Source organism: Pristiophorus japonicus, chromosome 12, assembly GCF_044704955.1.
Source record: "Pristiophorus japonicus isolate sPriJap1 chromosome 12, sPriJap1.hap1, whole genome shotgun sequence".
NCBI classification, from domain to species: Eukaryota; Metazoa; Chordata; class Chondrichthyes; family Pristiophoridae; genus Pristiophorus; species Pristiophorus japonicus.
In genome coordinates this window covers 132,156,381-132,177,351 of record NC_091988.1, presented here as the reverse complement: position 1 = coordinate 132,177,351, position 20,971 = coordinate 132,156,381, and the positions used below count along the sequence as shown (strand labels likewise).

The window sequence follows — 20,971 nt, the reverse complement described above, 5'->3', positions numbered from 1 at the left end:
AATGCTTGCTGGTTTCACGAATGGCAAATTTAGAACACGGGATCTGGAGCTGCAACTCTAATCACAAGGATCCCGATCGGTGACTCTCAACTGTGCTGCACACACACCACCAGGAACACCCTGTACACCTTCCAGTCTGGAGCCGCAGGTTCTTTAAGGCGCACGAATCATTGAGGCAGCGCCTGCTTTAAGAGCTGTTCCATAAATGGTCCCTGGGTTCCCTACATAAGCTGAAGAGAATGAAAACAGCTGCATGAACATTTTAGGATTGTTCATCCATCAAAAAGCACTTAAACATTGCCAAGACAGGAAGGGAGTTGCCAAAAGCAAAGCCATCTTACTGGAGTTAGTGCAGTTTAGATAAACAGTCTCCACCTACGTACGTTCAAGACCGACTGAACCAAACTTGACCAGTTTCAGAGCCATTTCTGTTAGGGACTGGGAGCCGATTCAACGAATGCAGAGATAGCCAGCAAGTGGCATCCCAGTGTAAACAACAACTTGCATTTATATAGCATTTTTAACGTAGTAAAACGTTAAATACTGAGGTTTCAACTGTGTGAACAGCATTCCCGCTGAGCAAGTGAGTGAATCACTGCATCAGACACTTTCTGAAAACCCCCGAAAATTAAGCATTCTAATCTTTATAGTCTCTTTTGGGTTCAACTCCCATTGCAGAGACTAGAGCACAAAAATCTAGGCTGACACTCCAGTGCAGCGCTGAGGGAGTGCTGCACTGTCGGAGGTGCAATGGTTCGGATGAGACGTTAAACCGAGGTCCCGTCTGCGCTCTCAGGTGGACGTAAAAGATCCCATTGGCACTATTTCGAAGAAGAGCAGGGGAGTTATCCCCGGTGTCCTGGTCAATATTTATCCCTCTACCACCCTGACTAAAAACAGTTTATCTGGTCATTATCACATTGCTGTTGGTGGGAGTTTGCGGAGTGTAATGTGACTGCCACGTTTCCTACATTACAACAATGACTACACTTCAAAAAGTACTGACTTGGCTGTAAAGCACTTTGGGACATAATGAGGCCGTGAAAGGCGGCATATAAATGTAAGTCTTTCTTTTTCTTTTTTCATCCCCAAACCATTTTTCTGCCTCCAGTTCTGAGGGCGGTGATTTCGTGCTGAGATACAAGGCCCGATGGACACTTTGTGCACATGCCCAATCTTAGTGTTAACAAGCTAGTCAACCATGAGGTGGCCTCGCATCTGAAAGCAACCTTGGCTGGAGACCAGCATTTCTGGCAAGGATCAGGAGCAGGAATTCCGGATAAACATCTCTCCCTAGTTCAGTCAGGGATGGGGGAGCAAACTGCAATGCCTCTACTGCTGGTCAGGGATCAAACAAGGAGCGTCCTACTATGTATGGCTCCGTACCACACTAGGCATTCGGGCCATCGAGCAGCTCTCATCAGTTTACTACTCGTCCCTTTGTTGCACAATTTCTACAATAGAAAGAACCCACATTTATATAGCGTCTTTCATGAAATCGGCAAGTCCCAAAGATGGAAATTCTTTTGCAGTGTAGTCACTGTTGCAATGTAGTGACTGCACGCTTGTCTGATCACGTTCCTGTGAAACGCCTTGAGGTGTTTTATTATGAAATAGGTGCTATATAAATGTCATCGTCATCGGCAGTCCCTCGAAATCCAGGAAGACTTGTTTCCACTTTAAAAAAAAAATATGAATCCTTAGGTGGCTGAACAGACCAATACGAGAACCACAGTCCCTGTCACAGGTGGGACAGATAGTCGATGAGGGAAAGGGTGGGTGGGAGAGACAGGTTTGCTGCACGCTCTTTCCGCTGCCTGCTCTCGGCGACGAGACTCGAGGTGCTCAGCGCCCTCCCGGATGCACTTCCTCCACTTAGGGCGGTCTTTGGCCAGGGATTCCCAGGTGTCAGTGGGGATGTTGCATTTCAAAGAGGTTTTGAGGGTGTCCTTGTAACATTTCCTCTGCCCATCTTTGGCTCGTTGGCCGTGAAGGAGTTCAGAGCAGAGCGCTTGCTCTGGGAGTCTTGTGTCTGGCATGCGGACAGTGTGGCCTGCCCAGTGGAGCTGATTGAGTGTGGTCAGTGCTTCAATGCTGGGGATGTTGGCCTGGTCGAGGACGCTAATGTTGGTGCGTCTGCCCTCCCAAGGGATTTGTAGGATCTTGCGGAGACATCGTTGGTGGTATTTCTCCAGCGACTTGGTGTCTACTGTACATGGTCCATGTCTCTGAGCTATACAGGAGGGCAGGTATTACTACAGCCCTGTAGACCATGAGCTTGGTGGCAGTTTTGAGGGCCTGGTCTTCAAACACTGTTTTCCTCAGGTGATCGAAGGCTGCACTGGAGGCAGTGTTGAATCTCGTCAGTTGTACGCAAGTTGTTGTTCAAACACAGCAGCCAATTTGCGCACAGCAAGGTCCCACAAACAGCAATAAGCCTTGCATACAAAATATAGACAGTAATGCTGAGCTGTCGGAGGTGCTGTCTTTCAGATAAGATATTAGAGCAGACAGGGACGTCGTTTCTCAGGTAAAAGATCCCATGGCACTATTTTAAGGAGCAGTAGAGTTCTCCAGAGAGTCCTGGCCAATATTTATCCTTCAACCGATATCACTAAAACAGTTTAATTGGTCCTTTATTTAATTGTTGTTTGTGAACTCTTGCTGTGCACAAATTGTCTGTCGCGTTCTATACTTTACAACAATGTCTACATTTCAAAAATATTTTCATTGGCTGTAAAGAGTTTCGGGAAGTCCTGAGGTGGAGGAAGGAGATATATAAATGCAAGTCTTTCTTTTACAGTATGCTCAGATCAAAACAAGAAATTAGAAAACATGTCTGCATTTGGCTGTGTTGCATTTCTTACACTCAATCCGGCATGAATCATTAGCCGGTACTGCAGCCTGGGAAAGGAACCCTGAAATTAAAAGACAGCAGCAGCACAAGCCACAGACCAGGCCGGGGGCTCCATACACTAACCAGTCCCATCTGTACAGAGGACCCCAGTTCCCACCTTCTCTCCTTGGGAAAAAGAAGAGAGAAGGCTGGACATGCTCCCAAATAGAACAAGGAATGGGGGAAAGAAAGAGGGTAAAGAAGGGATCAAACTTGAAGAACATGTGCTCCATCACAGGCCACATGGGGCAGAATCCAGACAGGAAGCTACTCAATCACGGGAAGTTGTATAGGACCCACTTTGGATGGGGAGAGGGAGGACATGGTGACAAAACTATAGAATCGAGGAAGCAGACACAACATACAGATTGTGAGCAATCAGATTCAGAGCAGCTTCTGTTTCAGAAGGCAGAATGATCAACCATAAGAACAGGAGGAAGCCATTCAGTAAAAGTACTTGGATGTGCACTTGAAGTGCCGTAACCTACAGGGCTACGGACCAAGAGCAGGAAAGTGGGATTAGGCTGGATAGCTCTTTGTCGGCCGGCACGGACATGATGGGATGAAATGGCCTCCTTCCGTGCTGTAAATTTCTATCATTCTATTGTATGATATGGGGACAGTGCAGGAAAGTGGAGTTGAGATAGACGATCAGCCATGATCTTGGTGAATGGCGGAGCAGGCTCCTGTGAAGTGCCTTGGGACTTTTTACTACGTTAAAGGTACTACATAAATACAAGTTGTTGTTGTGGGGGTCCAGAAGAAATTAGAGCTGCACCATTCAGGTGTGAGGTCAGAAAGCACGTCTTCACACAAAGGTCGTGGGGCTCTGGAACACGCTCCCCCAAAAAGCTGCTGAGCTTGGATCAAATAGAAATTTCAAAATGGAGATCAATAGATTTTTGTTAGGCGAGGGCATTAAAGTTTACGGAACCAAGACGCCTAGATGGAGTTAAGATACAGATCAGCCGTGATCGAACTGAGTTGTGGAACAGGCTGGAGGGGCTGAATGACCTCCTCCTGTTCCTATACTTTTAAGTAAAAGACAAGGAGACAAACTGAAAAGAAAGAGAGCCCCAAAAGTGAGCTGTACTGCGTGCTGGCACTTTCAGGAATTCTGGGCGTGTGTATGTGGGGTAACGAAGGCGGGGGGAAAAGAAAAGAAAAAGGGGTTGAAACAAGAACTGAATGCTTATGCCGCAAAGGTTCTGCTGAGCTTTTCTGACATTTGCAAACAGGCAAACTATCTACTGAAATCTTCAACCCCTGCAATTTGCACTGTTTCAGACCTCCAGATGAAAGCATACAAGACAGCTGGCCAAGCTCACCCAGACAGACTATACAGTTTGTTTAAAGCCCAGACAGTATGCACCGCACACAGACCCAGCTCGGGAATGAGAAAGAGTCAGACAGGGAAAAAAAAAACGAATTAGAACTACTGTACAAAAGAATCAGCTGATGCATGAAGGATCTGACCAAGGGTGAAAACAGCTGTCTCCCCACATTGCCCTTCCGCTTCCAGACAGCGTAATCGGGGCACGACAGCTCACCCAATGCAGGCGGGATAACTCCCCGATCACAGTGCCAAACTCTGTTGCCAGCGTGGAGCTCTAACTCTCACTGTCACAGCACTGGGATTGACGGGCATCTCTGGGTCTATGCAGCATATTGATACCAATACTATTGTGTGTGGGGCGGGGGGGGGGTGGATGAGAGAAAATTCACACTTGCACCAATACAATAACAAGTCGCATTTATATAAACACCTTTTATGCAGTGAAACATCCCAAGACAGGAGCGTTAACGGACTAAATTTGACACCCGGCCACATAAGCAGTTACAAGGACAGGTAAGGTCAAAAGGTAGGTTAAAGGAGCATCTTAAAAAGGAGGGAGATGGTGAGAGGTTTAGGGAGGGATTTCCAGAGCTTAGGGACTAGGCAGCTGAAGGCACGGCCGCCAATGTAGGAGCGCAGAGATCGGAGGTTCGTCGGGTTTACATGGGATATACAGCACAGAAACAGGCCATTCGGCCCATGCTGGCGTTTATGCTCCACTCGAGCCTCCTCCAGTCTTTCCTCATCTAAATCTGTCAGCATAATCCTCTATTCCCATCTCTCTGATATGCTTGTCTAGCCCAACGTTAAATACCATTCGCTTCAACAACTCCCTGTGGTAGCATGTGTCACACTCTCACCAACATTGTATAAAGAAGTTTCTTCTGAATTTCCTATTGGATTTCTTGGTGACTAGCTTATATTGATGGCCTCTAGTTATGCTCGCCCCCACAAATGGAAACATTCTCTCTGCATCCACTCTATCAAAACCTCTCATAACTTTGAAGACTATTAGGTCACCCCTCAGCCTTCTTTTTTCTCCAAGAGAAAAGAGACCCAGCCTGTTCATCCTTTCCTGATAAATACCCCCGCATTTCTGGTATCATCCTCGTAAATTTTCTCTGCACCCTCCCCAGTGCCTCTATATTCTTTTAATAATATGGCGACCAGAACCGTACACAGTACTCAAGTGTGATCTAATCAAGGTTTGATACAGGTTTAGCATAACTTCCCTACTTTTCAATTCTATTACTCTAGAAATAAACCCTAGTGCTTGGTTTGCTTTTTACGGCCTTGCTCATCTGTGTTGCAACTTTTAGTGATTTGTGTATTTGTATCCGAGATCCCTTTGTTCCTCTACCCCAGCCAGACTCGCACCCTCCAAGTAATAAGTGACCTCCCAATTCTTCCTACCAAATGTAATACCTCACATTTATCTGTGTTGAACTTCATTTGCCAATTCTATGCCCAATCTACAAGTTTATTAATGTCCTCCTCAGTATTGACTATCCCGCCAAATTTGGTGTCATCCGCAAATTTATAAATTGTGTTTTTGATTCCAAAGTCTAAATCACTAATATAAATTGTGAACAGCAGTGGTCCTTCTGGCACTGAATAGCTACCCATTACCCCTACTCCCGTCTAGAAGCTAGCTATCCATTCTGCTACTTGGCCCCGACTCCACATTCTGACCTTAGTCTATTATGGGATACCTTATCGAAGGTCTTTTGAAAATCTAGAAAAATTACATCTACTAAATTACTACATCTGGGAGGTGGTTACAGAGATGGGGAGGGGCAATACAGTATCTTAACTCAACACCTCTAACTGCTCGCACTGTGACAAGTGTAGAAGAGAGAAAGAGAGGAGACATCAGAGGGTAATTAGGAGATGGGGGGGCGGGGGAAGAAAGCGGGTAACTAAACTCATGTCCCCTCCACATGGTTTCACCCATAACCACCAGCCACTGCCCTCTAAAGAAAGAAAGACTTGGATTATTATAGCTCCTTTCACGGCCACCGGAAGTTTCAAAGCGCTTTACAGCCACTGAAGTACTTTTTGGAGTGTAGTCACTGCTGTAATGTGGGAAACGCAGCAGCGAATTTGCTCCCACAAACAGCAATGTGATAGTAAAAACAGATAATCTGATTTTGTTATGTTGATTGAGGGATAAATATTGGCCAGAACACCGGGGATAACTGCACTGCTCTTCTTCAAAATAGTGCCATGGGATCTTTTACGTCCACCTGAGGGGGCAGACGGGACCTCGGTTTAACGTCTCATCCAAAAGACAGTGCAGCACTCCCTCGGCACTGCACTGAGTCCTTAGGTGGCTGAACAGTCCAATATGAGAGCCTCAGTCCCGGTCACAGGTGGGACAGATAGTCGTTGAGGGTAAGGGACTGGTTTGCCCCATGCTCTTTCCGCTGCCTGTGCTTGATTTCTGCATGCTCTCGGCAATGAGTGCCCTCCCGGATGCTGACATCTGATTGTGCAGTGCCGAGGGAGTGCTGCACTGTCAGCCTAGATTTTTTAGACGCTCAAGTCCCTGGAGTGGGATTTGAACCCACGACTTTCTGACTCTGAGGCGAGGGTGCTAACCACTGAGCCACAGTTGACACCATGGCGACCCGTAATGTTACACAGCTCAATATGCTCTCTCCAGGCACAGCCCAAGGGCAGCCTCTCGTAGTGTCCATAGTTCAAGTGGGCACAGGAACAAACTTTCACAGTCCAATCTTCACTCTGCTGAAACCCCAGCAAAAGCAGGGCAAGTGTGTGTGTGTGTGTGTGTGTGTGTGTGTGTGTGTGTGTGGTCCAATAGAAATCACTGACCAACCACAGGTGGCGATACCGTTTTAGCCACACGCATTAATGTTAGTTACACAATCCAGGTAAATGCACTACACATGTGTATATTTAATTAACAAACATTGACCAGCATTCAGTAACCAAGGGAGTAAAGCACTCACAAACGATCAAAAAACACTGGAACACTTTGCTTTTGGTCTTACCATGTTACCAACAAACACAGAAACAGGTTCAAGTTCAGATGCACGTGCAAATACGGATATTGAGATGACATGCCCAAAGACCATACCCATTACTCATTTTTAAAATTTACTAATCAGAAATCCAATTAGCCAACATCTAAATACCCAATTTGCCACGTGTCTAGCAGCAAATGCTTTGGAGGGCGCTGGTGCAAAGGGGGCAGAAGCATTGGCCAATGAGCACAGGAAGTATGCAGCTACCTCCACAACTAAACTAGTTTATCAAAAAGCAATACAAACCTGTTTAGTTGCAGAGAGCACCGGGCGTGATGTACATGCTGTCAGACACAGCAAATCAATGTAATCCCTCTCAGTCCCTCCCCCCCACTCACCCACACACCGCAAACGGTCGTTCAGGCAACCAAGAGCTGTGTGGTTCAGACAGGTCAAGTCCTTTAAGGAGCCTTCCGAACAGCGCGGATTCCCTCCAGACTCATTGGCGTTTCCAAAGTGTACAGCTTCGGCCCTCAATTAGCGCAAGCAAGTGAATTAAACGGTGCAGGTATCATCAGCCAAACCACCAACTGACAATGATTTACAGCGAGAGAATGGGAGGGAGACGGACAAGAGGCAAAGTGGGAAAGAGAGGAAAATCCCATTAACAGAACGTACAACAGGCAGGAGAGAGAGAGAGAGAGAGAGAAAACGATGCAGGGAGGAAAGCAGATACAAAGAACTGCGGATTTAAAAAAAGCCAGAAATGAGGTCAGAAGCAGACAGACTGCAAGATAAACAGAGAATCTCGTGGGCAATACTGATTCCATCGACCTGGACAGGACCTCTGTACAGGGAACGGACAGACACAGGAACAGTCCCCGTCAGACTACAAATGGACCAGTTTATTCCAACTGATCTGTGTGTTCCTGCAGTCATTTACATAACAAAAGCCATCACCACTTAATGGGCACAGGACCATTACTGCTCGCGGAGAATGTGCAGAAAGTCAGCACGGCCATCACCTTTAGAGACGGTCGACAAAAACTCATTGTTTTAATTCTGCAAATAATGCATAACCATCACAGCTTCCAAAATACCATTACTTCCACAGGGATTAACGCTCTTCAAGATTGAAATAATATGTTTTTTTTTTAAAATAGATGCAAGTTTGCACTGCAGATCTCTCTTTCTGAAACAGTCTTTGACCAGTCAGCACTCACAGGTCTGTTGATATCTTGCCGTCACCGTTAGGGGGTGGAAGAAGACAGCTAACCTGCCAGAGATCCCCCCAACCTCAGTGTAGACAGGCAGCCTCCACTTGGTGTCTCCCCGACAAGAGTTGCTCTCATTGTGAGGGGGAGCAGTATCTCTGGAACTATCTTTACATTTTGCACTTGGGTTAGTAAATGCTCCTGCAGGTAGGGTCTCATCAAAACCTTCTCCCTTCTCTTCTGAAAAGGCTGACTCTTAGTGGGCTGCGGTTTCACAGACCCCAGCACAAATGGCCACTCGTGTGCAAGGCCAGACAGTCAAAGTCAGAAGGCTAGTCAACCATGGAGGGCAGCCCTCCCGAACCTATCCTGTCCCAATCTGGGATCCACCGACACACACCTCCAAGCAAGGGTTACTGGAGAGCAACTAGGACCCAGAAAGCTGGCTGAAATACCCCTCCTTGCCACAAGGCACTGAGGCCAACTGTGGCACCAATAAAATGCTGCCCTGGCCTAGATCACCTAACTCATCACAGACTAGGGACAGAACCCGGTACCTTCTGGACTATGTGTCTTGCTATTCCGCTGGGCGAGGCTCACACTCATTGTAATAATTTGGCATTGAAAAGCAGATACTAAGAGCTGCAAATAACAATAACCAACATTTCCAGTCCTGTGTATTTGATATTTTGTTCCTAAAGTTCAGATGAAATGGAGATCAGGGAACTTCTCAAACATCCTCACTGAATTAACAACTGGCAAAAATGGTGTTTGCTGACAACTGTATCTCTAGTGATACTGGCCTGCAACTCTACCAGGCCAGGTCCCGCGGTAAAACTGGCAGACGTTTAACACTACTTTTATATACATCCCACAGTGGGAAGTGTTTTCACCAGCCTGACTACCCTATCAGGTATCGAGGGAAGAATCACACTTCACATAGAAAGTGTAATATGGAAACAGGCCATTCGGCCCAACCAGTGTGTTTATTCTCCGCATGAGTAAAATGCTAATCCCATGTGCCTGCTGCTAGGTTTCCAACTTCCCCTTTCTCTCAACAGCCTATCTAACCCATTCTTCATTGTTAATATAGTCTCTGCTTCAATTACTAACTCTGCTATAGCACATGCCACAGCCCCACAAACTCCTGTGTAAAGAAATGTTTCTCCTGCTCTCTGTCCTAAACTTATCAATAAGCTTTAATACCATGCAATTCAACAACGTACATTTATATATATAGTGCCTTTAATGTTGTAAAACGTTCCAATGCACTTCATAGGAGCATAAAATCAAACATTTAATACTGAGCCACATAAGGTGACATTAGGACAGGTGACCAAAGGCTTGGCCAAAGAGGTAGGTTTCAAGGAGAGTCTTAAAAAGGAGGTCAAGAGATGGCGGTCTAGGGAGGGAATTCCAGAGGAAAGGGCCCAGGAATGGTCACCAATGGTCGGGTGAAGAAAATGAGGGATGCGCATAAGGCCAGAATCTGACGAGCACAAAGATCTTGGAGGATTGTAGGGCTGGAGGAGATTACAGAGATAGGGAGGGGCGAGGCATTGGAGGGATTTGAAAACAAGGATAATCATTTTAAAATCAAGGCTTTGTTGGACCTCCAATACAGGTCAGCGAGCACAGGTTAGGAGCTGCAGAGTGATGTGTGAAATATCATTTCAAAGTGCTCCCACCCTTTCAACCACCAGCGAGCTCTTCAACCCATTGTTGCACAGCTCGAAATGCTTTTTCCAAACACAACCCAAGTTTGGAGAGGCAGAATCCAGAACTGCATTGCTGGCCGCTTCTTGCTGCTCGAGTGGACATAGTTCAAATGCTTCACAAGCCCCTCGCTTGCCTGAATCTACAGTAACACCGTGCTATGTAATAGTGCCAGTAGAGTCACGATCCAACTATGGGGTCACGTGGGACATGTGTTGAACAGATTATTACATTCTCTCATGGTCAGTCTGACAGGATAGCAGACTGTCCCCTGCACTGGCAGGGAGGGTCCCGTGGGAAGTATGTTTGAGTATTCTCCTGTGGGGACAAGTCCAGTGTACAACTGCCTACAAAGCAGCACTAACTCAGTACTTATCAGAAGTTTGGCTGTTGTAAGATGCAAGAATCATTCAAAAGGAAATTCTTCCCTGATCAGAACTCAGTGCAGGTGGATTTACTCTGCACCCAGCTGTGCTATAACCAAGCTGCAAGTCCCACTCTCTCCAGCAGATACAATGCACCTTTAGCAGAACTCGCAGATATATAGTATCTTTCACATCCACAGGACATCATAAAGCTCTTCCCAGCCAATGAGATACTTTTGAAGTACAGCAAATGCGGCAGCCAGTTTGCGCAAAGCAAGGTGCCACAAACAACAATCTATTCTGGAGGTGTTGGCCAGCACATCGGCAGAACTCATGCGCTCTCATCTTTAAATCAGAAGGTTGCAGCTTCAAGCCCCACAGATTGAGCACACAATTTGGGCTCAAATTTTAATGCCACACCGAAGGTGCGCTGTACTGTCAGAAGGGCCCTCTTTCGGATGTGATGCTAAACCTATCGGCTTGTTCAGGAGGACTTTAAAAATCCCATGGCGCTATTCAGAACAAAAAGCGAGTGTTCCTGGTGTCTGGGCCAACATTCCTCCCTCAACCATCACCATGAAGAACAGCTTTAAAGGCCATTCACCGCATTGCTGTTTGTTGGATCTTCTTGTGTGCAAAATGGCTACCACATGCATCCAAATAACAACACAGTGACTGCACTTCCAAGCAACTCATTGCATGGGAGGGCCTTTGGGATATTTCTGAGAGACGGTATAACGTACTAAATAAATAAGTTTTTTCTTTTTCTCTGCATCAATACCAGTGTCAGCGTGACATGAACAGAAGCCCAGACTGAGGGCGAGTGTACCGTTTGATCAACAACCCTTGGCCTAAAGAAGCCTGATGTCATCGTGCTGCCTGGTAAATAGACGGGCAGTGACCACAGCCTGTGAAGGGTTCCAGTGATTGGCGAAGGGTGGCAGCTCGCCCAAAACTGGTCTCACTTCACAGGTGCCTGGAATTCTCCCACAGCTCTCTCTGCTCCCTTCACCCATCCCCTCCTACTGCCACTCACCCCGATCTAGTCTCTTCCATCTTCCCGCCTCCCCCACTCCGACCCTCCATAGCTTCCCCTCCCCCCCTCTCCGACCCTCCCCAGCTTCCCCTCCTCCCCCCCCACTCCGACCCTCCCCCCCCCTCATCTCCTTCGCTCCCCCTCTCGTCTCCACCCCCATCCCCTCTCCAGCTCCCCCTCCCGTCTCCTCCTTTGCTCCCCCTCCCGTCTCCTCCGCTCAAAATAATGAGGGATTTTGATAGAGTAAATAAGGAGAAACGGTTTCCAGTGGCAGGGGTTTCGGTAACCAGAGGACACGGATTTAAGGTAATTGGCAAAAGAACTAGGGGTGGAGATGAGGAGAACTTTTTTTAATGCAGTGAGTCTTTACGATCTGGAACACTGCCTGAAAGGGTGGTGGAAGCAGATTGAATAGTAACTATCAAAAGGGAATTTGATATATACAGGTACTTGAAAAGTAATAACTTACTATGGGGAAAGAGCAGGGGAGTAGAACTAATTGGATCGCTCTTTCAAAGAGCCGGCACAGGCACGATGGGCCAACGGGTTTCCTTCCGTGCTGTATAATAACAGCAGACACTACACTACTAGAATAAGTCTCAAAGTCACCCATGCCGAAGCACTAACATTGACCCTTAACCAGGTAGCAGGTAACTCGAGCTGCCACAACATACATACCTTAACCATCAGCCCACCCCCCCAGTAAAACAAAACCAGTCTATGGGACCATTTTGAAATACATCCAGGGAATAAAGTTCAGCAAAGATTGTTTTTTAAAAAAGCCACAGGCAACAGTGGGGATTCAGCTGATTCTCATATCCCCAGGCTAATGAGGAGGAACAACTTGTATTTATATAGCACCTTTAATGTAGTAAAATGACCCAAAGCACTTCACACGAGCGTTATCAAACAAAATTTTCACACCAAGCCAGACAAGGAGATAGAGAAAAAGACAGACTTGGATTTATATGCTTTGAGATGACCACCCGACGTCTCAAAGCACTTTTCAGCCAATGAAGTACCTGTGAAGTGCAGTCACTGTTGTAATGTGGGAAACGCAGCAGCCAATTTGCGCACAGCAAGCTCCCACAAACAGCAATGTGATAATGACCAGATAATCTGTTTGTTTTATGTTGATTGAGGGATAATATAGGCCCGAACTCTGAGGATAACTCCCCTGCTCTTCTTTGAAATAGTGCCATGGGATCTTTTACATCCGAGAGAGCAGACGGGACCTCGGTTTAATGTCTCATCCAAATGACGGCACCTCTGACAGTGCAGCACTCCCTCAGCATTGCACTGGAGTGTCAGCCTAGATTTTTTAGGCGCTCAAGTCCCTGGAGTGGGATTTGAACCCTCGACCTTCTGACTCCGAGGCGAGTGTTGAGCCACAGTTGACACCATGGCGGCCCGTAATGTTACACAGCTCAATATGCTCTCTCCAGGCACAGCCTAAGGGCAGCCTCTCGTAGTGTCCATAGTTCAAGTGGGCACAGGAACAAACTTTCACAGCCCAACCAACCTTCACTCTGTTGAAACCCCAGCGAAAGCAGGGCAAGTGTGTGTGTGTGTGGGGTCCAATAGAAATCACTGACTAACCACAGGTGACGATACCGTTTTAGCCACACGCATTAATGTTAGTTACACAATCCAGATAAATGCACTACACGCGTGTATATTTAATTAACAAACATTGACCAGCATTCCGTAAACAAGGAAGTAAAACACTCACAAATGATCAAAAAACACGGGAACACTTTGCTTTTTGTCTTACCATGTTACCAACAAATGGACAAACAGGTTCAAGTTCTGGTTCTGGTTAAAGGACACCTGGGATAACTCCCCTGCTCTTCTTCGAAATAGTGCCATGGGATCAGAGAGCAGACGGGACCTCGGATTAACGTCTCATCCGAAAGACGGCACCTCCGACAGTGCAGCAGCCCCTCAGTACTGCACTGGAGTGTCAGCCTAGATTTTTCATGTTCAAATCTCTGGGACTTGAACCCACAACCTTCTGACTCAGATGAGAGTGCTACTCACTGAGCCACAGGTGACACTGCAGATTAGGGCAGATGAGCAAAATCTTTGTCAAGGAGGTAGGTTTTAAGGAGCGTCTTAAAGGAGGAAAGAGAGGTAGAGAGGCAGAGGTGTTTAGGGAGGGAGTTCCAGAGCTGCTGCTGCTTCTTCGGTGGTCCTTTGAAGTGAGGGTGACATGATTCCACGTCTCTTCCGGGCCCTGATCACATTGCTCTGCAATCTCTCGCCGCTCCTTCGCCCTTTCCAACTGGCTGATCCAGGAGTGTTGCACACTGGCAATGGATTAGGAAAAGAGCACTTAGGGCCTAGGTAGCTGAAGGCACGGCCATCAATGGTTGAGCGATTAAAATCGGTGATGCTCAAGAGGGCAGAATTTGAGGAGCACAGATATCTCAGGGGGTTGTGGGTCTGGGTAAGATTGCAGAAATAGGGAGGGGTGAGGCCATGAAGGAATTTGGGATGAGAACTTTAAAAAAAGGTGTTGCTGGACCGGGAACCAATGCAGGTCAGCGAGCACAGGGGTGATGGGTGAACGGGACTTAGTGCGAGTTAAAGAGGGTTACACTTCACTGTAATGGGTCCTGCAGTCAAACAGACTGTGCACCGACACTCACGGTCCATCATCAGACTTAACCAATGGCTAATTGAGAGATGTACTGGAGGACTGTCATCCTGTTGGTATTGTCCTCCGAGTGTCCCACAAAGTCGGGCTTTTAAAAAAAATTTGACCACTACATTAAAGGCGCTGACTCAGCATCCACCCCTCAACCACCCAGAGCGTGAGGCTGGAGCTGGGGGCAAATCAAAAAAAACAAGTCACCGCACCAGCAGAATCAACAGTCGAGAGAGAGAGAGCGAGAGAGACAAAACCAAAGTGGACGACAAAATTGGACTACATCAGAATGCAGATAGATGATTGGTGGCATCTCTTGGAGCTTGGTGGAGCCGGGACCCAGGAGCAGGAGCAGAGGTCAGAAGCGGCGAGGAGGAGTGGAGAGGTCAGAGCCCAGAGGTGGGGCAGCGTGGACAAGACCAAGGGAAGGCGCAGCATGGGCCAATAACGAGGCTGTGAGGTCGTGAGGTTCACATTGCATGCTATGAATTCCACATAGAGAGAGGCCCTGTGGAAGGAGGACAGTAGGACTATGTTTGAGTTTGTGTGCAAGTATTGGCACATGTGGCAGAGCCTTGTCTCCAGTCGTCTTGGATCCCCTTGCCATTGGATCAAGACCTTGCTCCGTCGAGCCTGTATGGTGGCTGGTGTGCAACGGCCACCCCATGTTAAAAGAATTCACGCACAGGCTTCTTTCACTGTTTATTTGAGTTCATCAGTCACCTGAGTAATCATTTTTAGTGTGGAAGCAAGTCATCCTCGACCTCGAGCGACTGCCTACACTGGGGCAAGGATTCACTGACTCAGGTTTAAATGGAAGGAGAAACTGGAAGAGCAGGAATCAGCACAGCTTGCATTTCCAAACAGGGTCTCTTCCCAATGGGGCACATCCCAGGATTCAGATTTTATTCCACCACCCTTTGCCGAGCTCCAATTCTGATCGGCTTTGCTGCCGGAACACGACAGCCTGCTGCCGACTGGCAAGGAGGGCACTGCCCGGGGAATCTTGCCAATCTCCGACACTACAGGATACTTAAGCCTCTGCCCCAGAGACTAGTCACATTGACAGTCACCACACGCCCGCCCGGCCGCCCCCATCCCCTCCCTCCATGCTGCACCCCTCCCCCAAACTGCAGCCACTCAGGATGGTGCACGAATGAACCGGCTGATGTGCAGTCATATCCATGATTCACTAGACGACCAGTTCTCAGCTCCTGGCCGAGGGGGGGGGGGGGGGGGAGGGGGGGGGTGCAGGGGGACAAAATGGATGCTATTCGCCCTAACCACCTCTCACATGGTGCCCTGCAACGTGAATGGTGGGGTTGGGGTGCGAAAGAGAACAGGGCACTATAGAAAAAGACTTGGATTTATATAGCGCCTTTCATGACCACCGGAAGTCTCAAAGCGCTTTACAGCCAATGAAGTACTTTTGGAGTGTAGTCACTGTTGTAATATAGAAGCAAGGAGGGAGAAGAAGATACTATACCATTACATTTTGTCCAAATTTTGCATATTATGCTTTAAACAAATTTTGGACTGTTTTACTTCTGTTTCTCAACACTTAAAAACGTGCGGTGATTTCTATAAAAAGGGTTTATTCCTCAGTTACGTGCCTACACTGCCAAATAACAGTCAGTCTTTCCAAAAGAAACTGATGCCTGTCATGCAGATTGTGATTCTAGTGGTGGAACAAAATTAAAGTCCACAAAAAGGACAGCAGAATAATCATATTAAAAATTGAACCGTCAAAAGGGGCTCTCTTACCCCACCTCCCAGAGACAAGATACCCTGATCTTGGGAGGATCGCTCGATTCCTAAAGCTGTAGCGGATTATAAGCGGGATTTGCTACTCCCAGGAACACACCCGGAGGGGGTTTCATCAATCGATCGTAAATGAAACAGCTACAAACACTATTGACTAGAATCTGAAAAGCCCCTCACCTGCCAGTTAGTCACAATGTTGATTAGAATAAAAAGACTTGGATTTATATAGCACCTTTCATGACCACTTAAAAAGTGTTTTACAGGCAATGAAGTACATTTAGAGTTATAATGTAGGAAATGCGGCAGCCAATTTTTGTGCACAAGCAAGCTCCCACAAACAGCAGTGTGATAATGACCAGTAATGTTGATTGAGGGATAAATATTGGCCAGGACTCCAGGGATAACTCCCCTGTCTTCTTCAAATACTGCCATGGGATCTTTTACATCCACCTGGAGAGAACAGGTTTAACATCTCATCCTAAAGACAGCACCTCTGAGTGCAGTATCAGCCTAGATTTTTTTTGTGCTCAAGACTCGAACCCACAACCTTCTGACTCAGAGGCGAGTGTGCTGCCCACTGAGCCACAGCTCACACACACACAGCTCACACACACAGCTCACACACACAGCTCACACACACAGCTCACACACACAGCTCACACACACAGCTCACACACACAGCTCACACACACAGCTCACACGAAAGCCAGCAGTGTGGAAGGAAACGTGACATCTTTGCACCAAAGGTAAATGATAAAAACAGATTCTAATGTATAGATCCTTATGAAAGAGTGGGGGGGAAATCACACTTACCCCTTTCCTATGCCCCCACCCCAAAATTTGACAGTGCAAAATCTGCTAGACTAATACAGCAGGCAAGTGTATTCGTACACCCCAATATTACCATCACTGTCTAGAATCATCAACCATAGTTGCCTGAAGAGCACTGACCAAGTTCATTTGCTATCACCTGCACTGTGTATTGTATACACTATATAAATATAGCATGTAAAATAGTGTACGGCAATAGATCATAAAGGACAATTTACAATTTTTTTAAAAAAGGAACAGATCTCCAGATACAGCGCATCACCGTGTCCCAACAAATAAATGTTTGATAATGATCGGCAACTATAAGAATTAACAGAGCCCATGTTCTGAATGGCATGTTTTAAGAGGGGGGGAAAAATACACAAGATATCTTAATCCTCAACTCTCACAGAAACATCTGACAGTCGAATCCTGATTTGAGAAATCTTGGCAGATGGCAAAAATGATGCGCTTACATTGGGATCTGTACATTGTGACAGTGAATGACTGAGTAATGCTGAGCTGTACACACACACACCAGATTGGCCTGTAAACTGCACCCCGAAACCTGACAACCCGGCACTATTGAGTAACTGGTCAACCAGCAAGCAAACTAGACTCAGCCCCTTACATCACAGAAAATACAAGCCCGCATTCTCCACTTTTCTTTTGGCTCGGGTAATTGTTCAGACGCAAGAGTTGTGTCAGGTGTGGTGTGAGCCCATCTGCTTCTGAAGGTCACCGCAGGCTGAGGGACATCAAATCCTTTGGTGTGCTGTCGCAGCAAAACTTTCCGATTTTTGCATGAATGCAGCTGAAATGAAAGAAGGAAAAACTTCTATGCAAGTATCAACGCCTTCTCTAAGGATCGAACTCAGGACCTTCAGATTATGAGACTGACACGCTGCCTACTGCACTAAGAAGACACTTGTCAGCTGAGTAACTGGAGAATGTGAGATTCAAAAAGATTGAAGCATCTGAAAAGTCTCAACTTGAGTGATCTTAATGTTCCAATAATCCCAAAATTGTTATAATTTTGATTGAGGACAGCACTGCTCATTCTAAAATGTTTGGTCAAAATAGTGCAACACAATTTCACCCAAAAAGTTTGTATCATTTGTATTATTAAAATCTAAAAGGAGTTATATTTTACAGAATGTAAGTTATCCTTCAGTGGAGCCAGATCTTGAAAAAATGACTCAACTTTTACCAAATATGAAATGATACTGAGACGGTACGGTGCAGAAAGGGCTGAGAGCTCTTTTTAAATTAAATCCCTTTAACTTCTCTCTTTTGGTATTGAATTATGAGGAATGACAAGAGTGTTCAGTGTATTTCGAATACACTGCATGACAGGGTTATCTGATGATACAGTGGGTGTGACTGGACTAACGCCTCTAATCAAGTATAGACCGACACCAGAAAGACCAAACATTCACAGATCAAAGGGAGTGGGGGGGGGGGGGGGGGGGGAAAGAGAGGAAAAGATACAAAACGGGCGAGAGAAAACACACCTTCGGCGAGGGACACCCTGGACTGAGAGTCAGGAGAGGTTAGCCGATGGCTGACTAAACGTTTTTTTTAAACAAAACTGTTTTTTTTTATATATTAAATAGAAACCGAAAGTGTCCCCAAAGCTTCCCCGAAGAGACACAGGGCGTTCTCACAGGAGAGGGAGAGAAGCAGACGCCTTTTTTTTGTAAAGTCAGGGTCTTGGCTGCTTTTTGTGGCCGCGAACTTGGCCAAGAGGCAGGGGGAAGGGGGGAAATCAGAGACACAAGCAGCTTTCCCCCGCCCCCCCCCCAAAACCCTCTTCTCCTGGCCGCTTCAAAAAAAAAGTGAGGGAGCCACACACACACACACACGATAAAGCCCAAACACCATTTAAATAAAAGACAGCACAAACTCTGACAGGAGCGAAAAGTGTAGGCAGTCTGAGGGCTCGGGAGACGCCGTTTTAATTAACAACACTGCCAGACAGCCCCCCGCCCCCATCCCTGACTAAAAGGGGAAGGAAGAGGTGGGGGCTCTTTATGTTACAAATGCCAACAATCACAAGCTTTTTTTAAAAAAACCGCCAGTAACGTTACCGTGTTTAAAGTAAATGGTTATACAACAATGGTTTAAAAAATTGTTGAGAGTACTCACTGATTTCCATACTCTGGAACAAAGAGCGTTTGCAGTTGCATGTGCAGGAGACATTGGGCTGATTCGTTGCGGCTGTGCTGTTCAGACCCATCAAGTTGTACATTTAATGTTTGAGAAGAGAGGGGGTGGGGTGGGATAAGAAAAAATAAATAAACTTAAAAAAAACAGAATTAAATGCAATTGAGAAGGGGGCAGCCAGGCGCCCCCCGGGGTTTGGGAGAGGAGCCTTGGCTGGCTGAGCGCTGGCTGGCCCCTGGAACAGGGGAAGGTGGTTGGCTGTCTGCTCAGTTGTGAGGAAGCATAGTCGAGGAGTGAGAGGGTGGAGTGTTGGTCTGGTGTCTGTGTGCCTCTTTCTCTCTCTCCCCCTCTCTCCCTGTCCCTGTCTGCCGGCTCGGGTAACACCAAGTGCCACTTTGTGTCTGCTGCTCTCCCCTCGGATACACTGAGACATACAAAGTAGCGCAGCGCTCGCTCAGCCCCAGGTGCCACTCAAACCCCCCCCCCAGCTCCCGGGAACCCCGCCTCCGATTTGATTGACGGCGCGGCCGCACCAATCGCCTACCGCCTTCCCTGCGCGTCGCGACCAATTAAAACAGGACGGGGGCGGCACGCGGGGGGGACCGAAGGAGTTCGAGTTCGCTTTTATGACGTCACCGCCCCAGACGGGGCGCGCTCGCTTCAGCCGGCTGATTGACGTGGAGCGCCGACCAATGACAAGTTCACGAGCCTGGCTGCCATTGGCGGGGAGTATGGGGGCGGCAGATTGAACCAATGGCGGGGCAGAACAGGGGCGGGGTTTCAGAAGCAGTTTTGACACAAGAGACCAGGAGGGTGGGCGGGGCCCGAATTTGACACGTCGCGGGATTGATTGACGGCGGTCGCACCCAATGGAAACGCCGCGCTCCGGAGTCTGCCGCTTTGTCATTGGGCGGTGGGGGCCCGGGAAGGCGGGCGCTACTGGGGCGCACACGTGGGTCAGCGCCGCTTGTGTTTGTTTTAAGTGAGCACAGGAAATGGGAGGGAGGGGGAAAAAGACCTTGAAAGTTTGCCCAAAGTCTCTTAAAGATATTTTATGCTCGAAAGAAAAAACGCAGCCTGCAAATACTGTACAGCATTTTATACTTTTTTGGCTCATCAATCTGAAAGCCAACTGAGTGATACAGCTAGCTTCAAATAAATTAATCCGGCGATATTGAAAATGTAGTCATTTTATCGCAGTTTGATAGTCAAAGTAATTGAACTCTTGGCAAAGCCTGAGTGTTTGCTGATGCTAAAATAAATAAACACAAACACTGCCATCTTTGTGTCTTGGTGAAATGAACCATTTGGAGGACTTTCAAAAAAAACATAAAGCACTTTCCTAACTTTTAAAAGTTGTCAAAGGGGGAGCAAAGTTTGCAAAAAAGATTAAACTAGGTCAATATCGGGGCTGACGTTTTGAGATTTCAATACAGAGTGACTTGCAGAGCTGAAGGGGGAACAAACACCAAGGCAAACAGGATGCAGCAACCTTGATTACATTTTCCCTTGCCCTTCGTATACACACAGCTCTCATCCTAGTAACCAATGCAAACAAAAAAAGGGCTGTAGCTGGGGGAGGGGAACGTCTGTGTATTCAGACAGACTTTACAAGGCAATCTGCTCTTGTAAAGCGTAACCTTACTTTGACCCGAAAGTGATACAAACCGAATAGACACCCAGTCTCTCTCCACCGCCCTCGTCTGAAATCACCCACTTCCTCCAGACTAATACAGTAAAGGCGATTAGTAAAAATGAGAATTTAGAAACAGAATCATAGGAAGTATGAAGATTAATGCAAGTGGCAAAAAGAGCATGAAAGCTTAGGTGCAAATAACAAAACCCGACGCGAAGTTTCCAGTCTGCAGCCCCCTGCTGACACCCGAGAGTCTTATTATCCGCAAGCTGCGTGCAAATCCCATTATATAAACTCGATGTTTTTTGGCGTTGGATCCTCTTACAGCTCCCGGGGAAAGTGTGGTGTGAGTGATCTGGATATTGCTGATAAATGAATTGAAAATCATCCCCCCC

General features: G+C 47.0%; 1 protein-coding gene across 2 annotated transcripts in view; it reads right to left on the bottom strand.

Annotated features, from left to right (window-relative positions):
* Positions 1 to 19,387, bottom strand: part of LOC139277457 (protein TMEPAI-like) — a 101,326-nt gene extending 81,939 nt beyond the window's left edge. For both annotated transcript variants that reach the window (XM_070895932.1, XM_070895933.1), the window contains exon 1: positions 18,923 to 19,387. In XM_070895932.1, the coding sequence (XP_070752033.1) occupies positions 18,923 to 19,025 (103 nt within the window). In that variant the 5' untranslated portion in view covers positions 19,026 to 19,387. The remainder of the gene's footprint in view (positions 1 to 18,922) is intronic.
* Between the last annotated feature and the right edge of the window lie 1,584 nt (positions 19,388 to 20,971).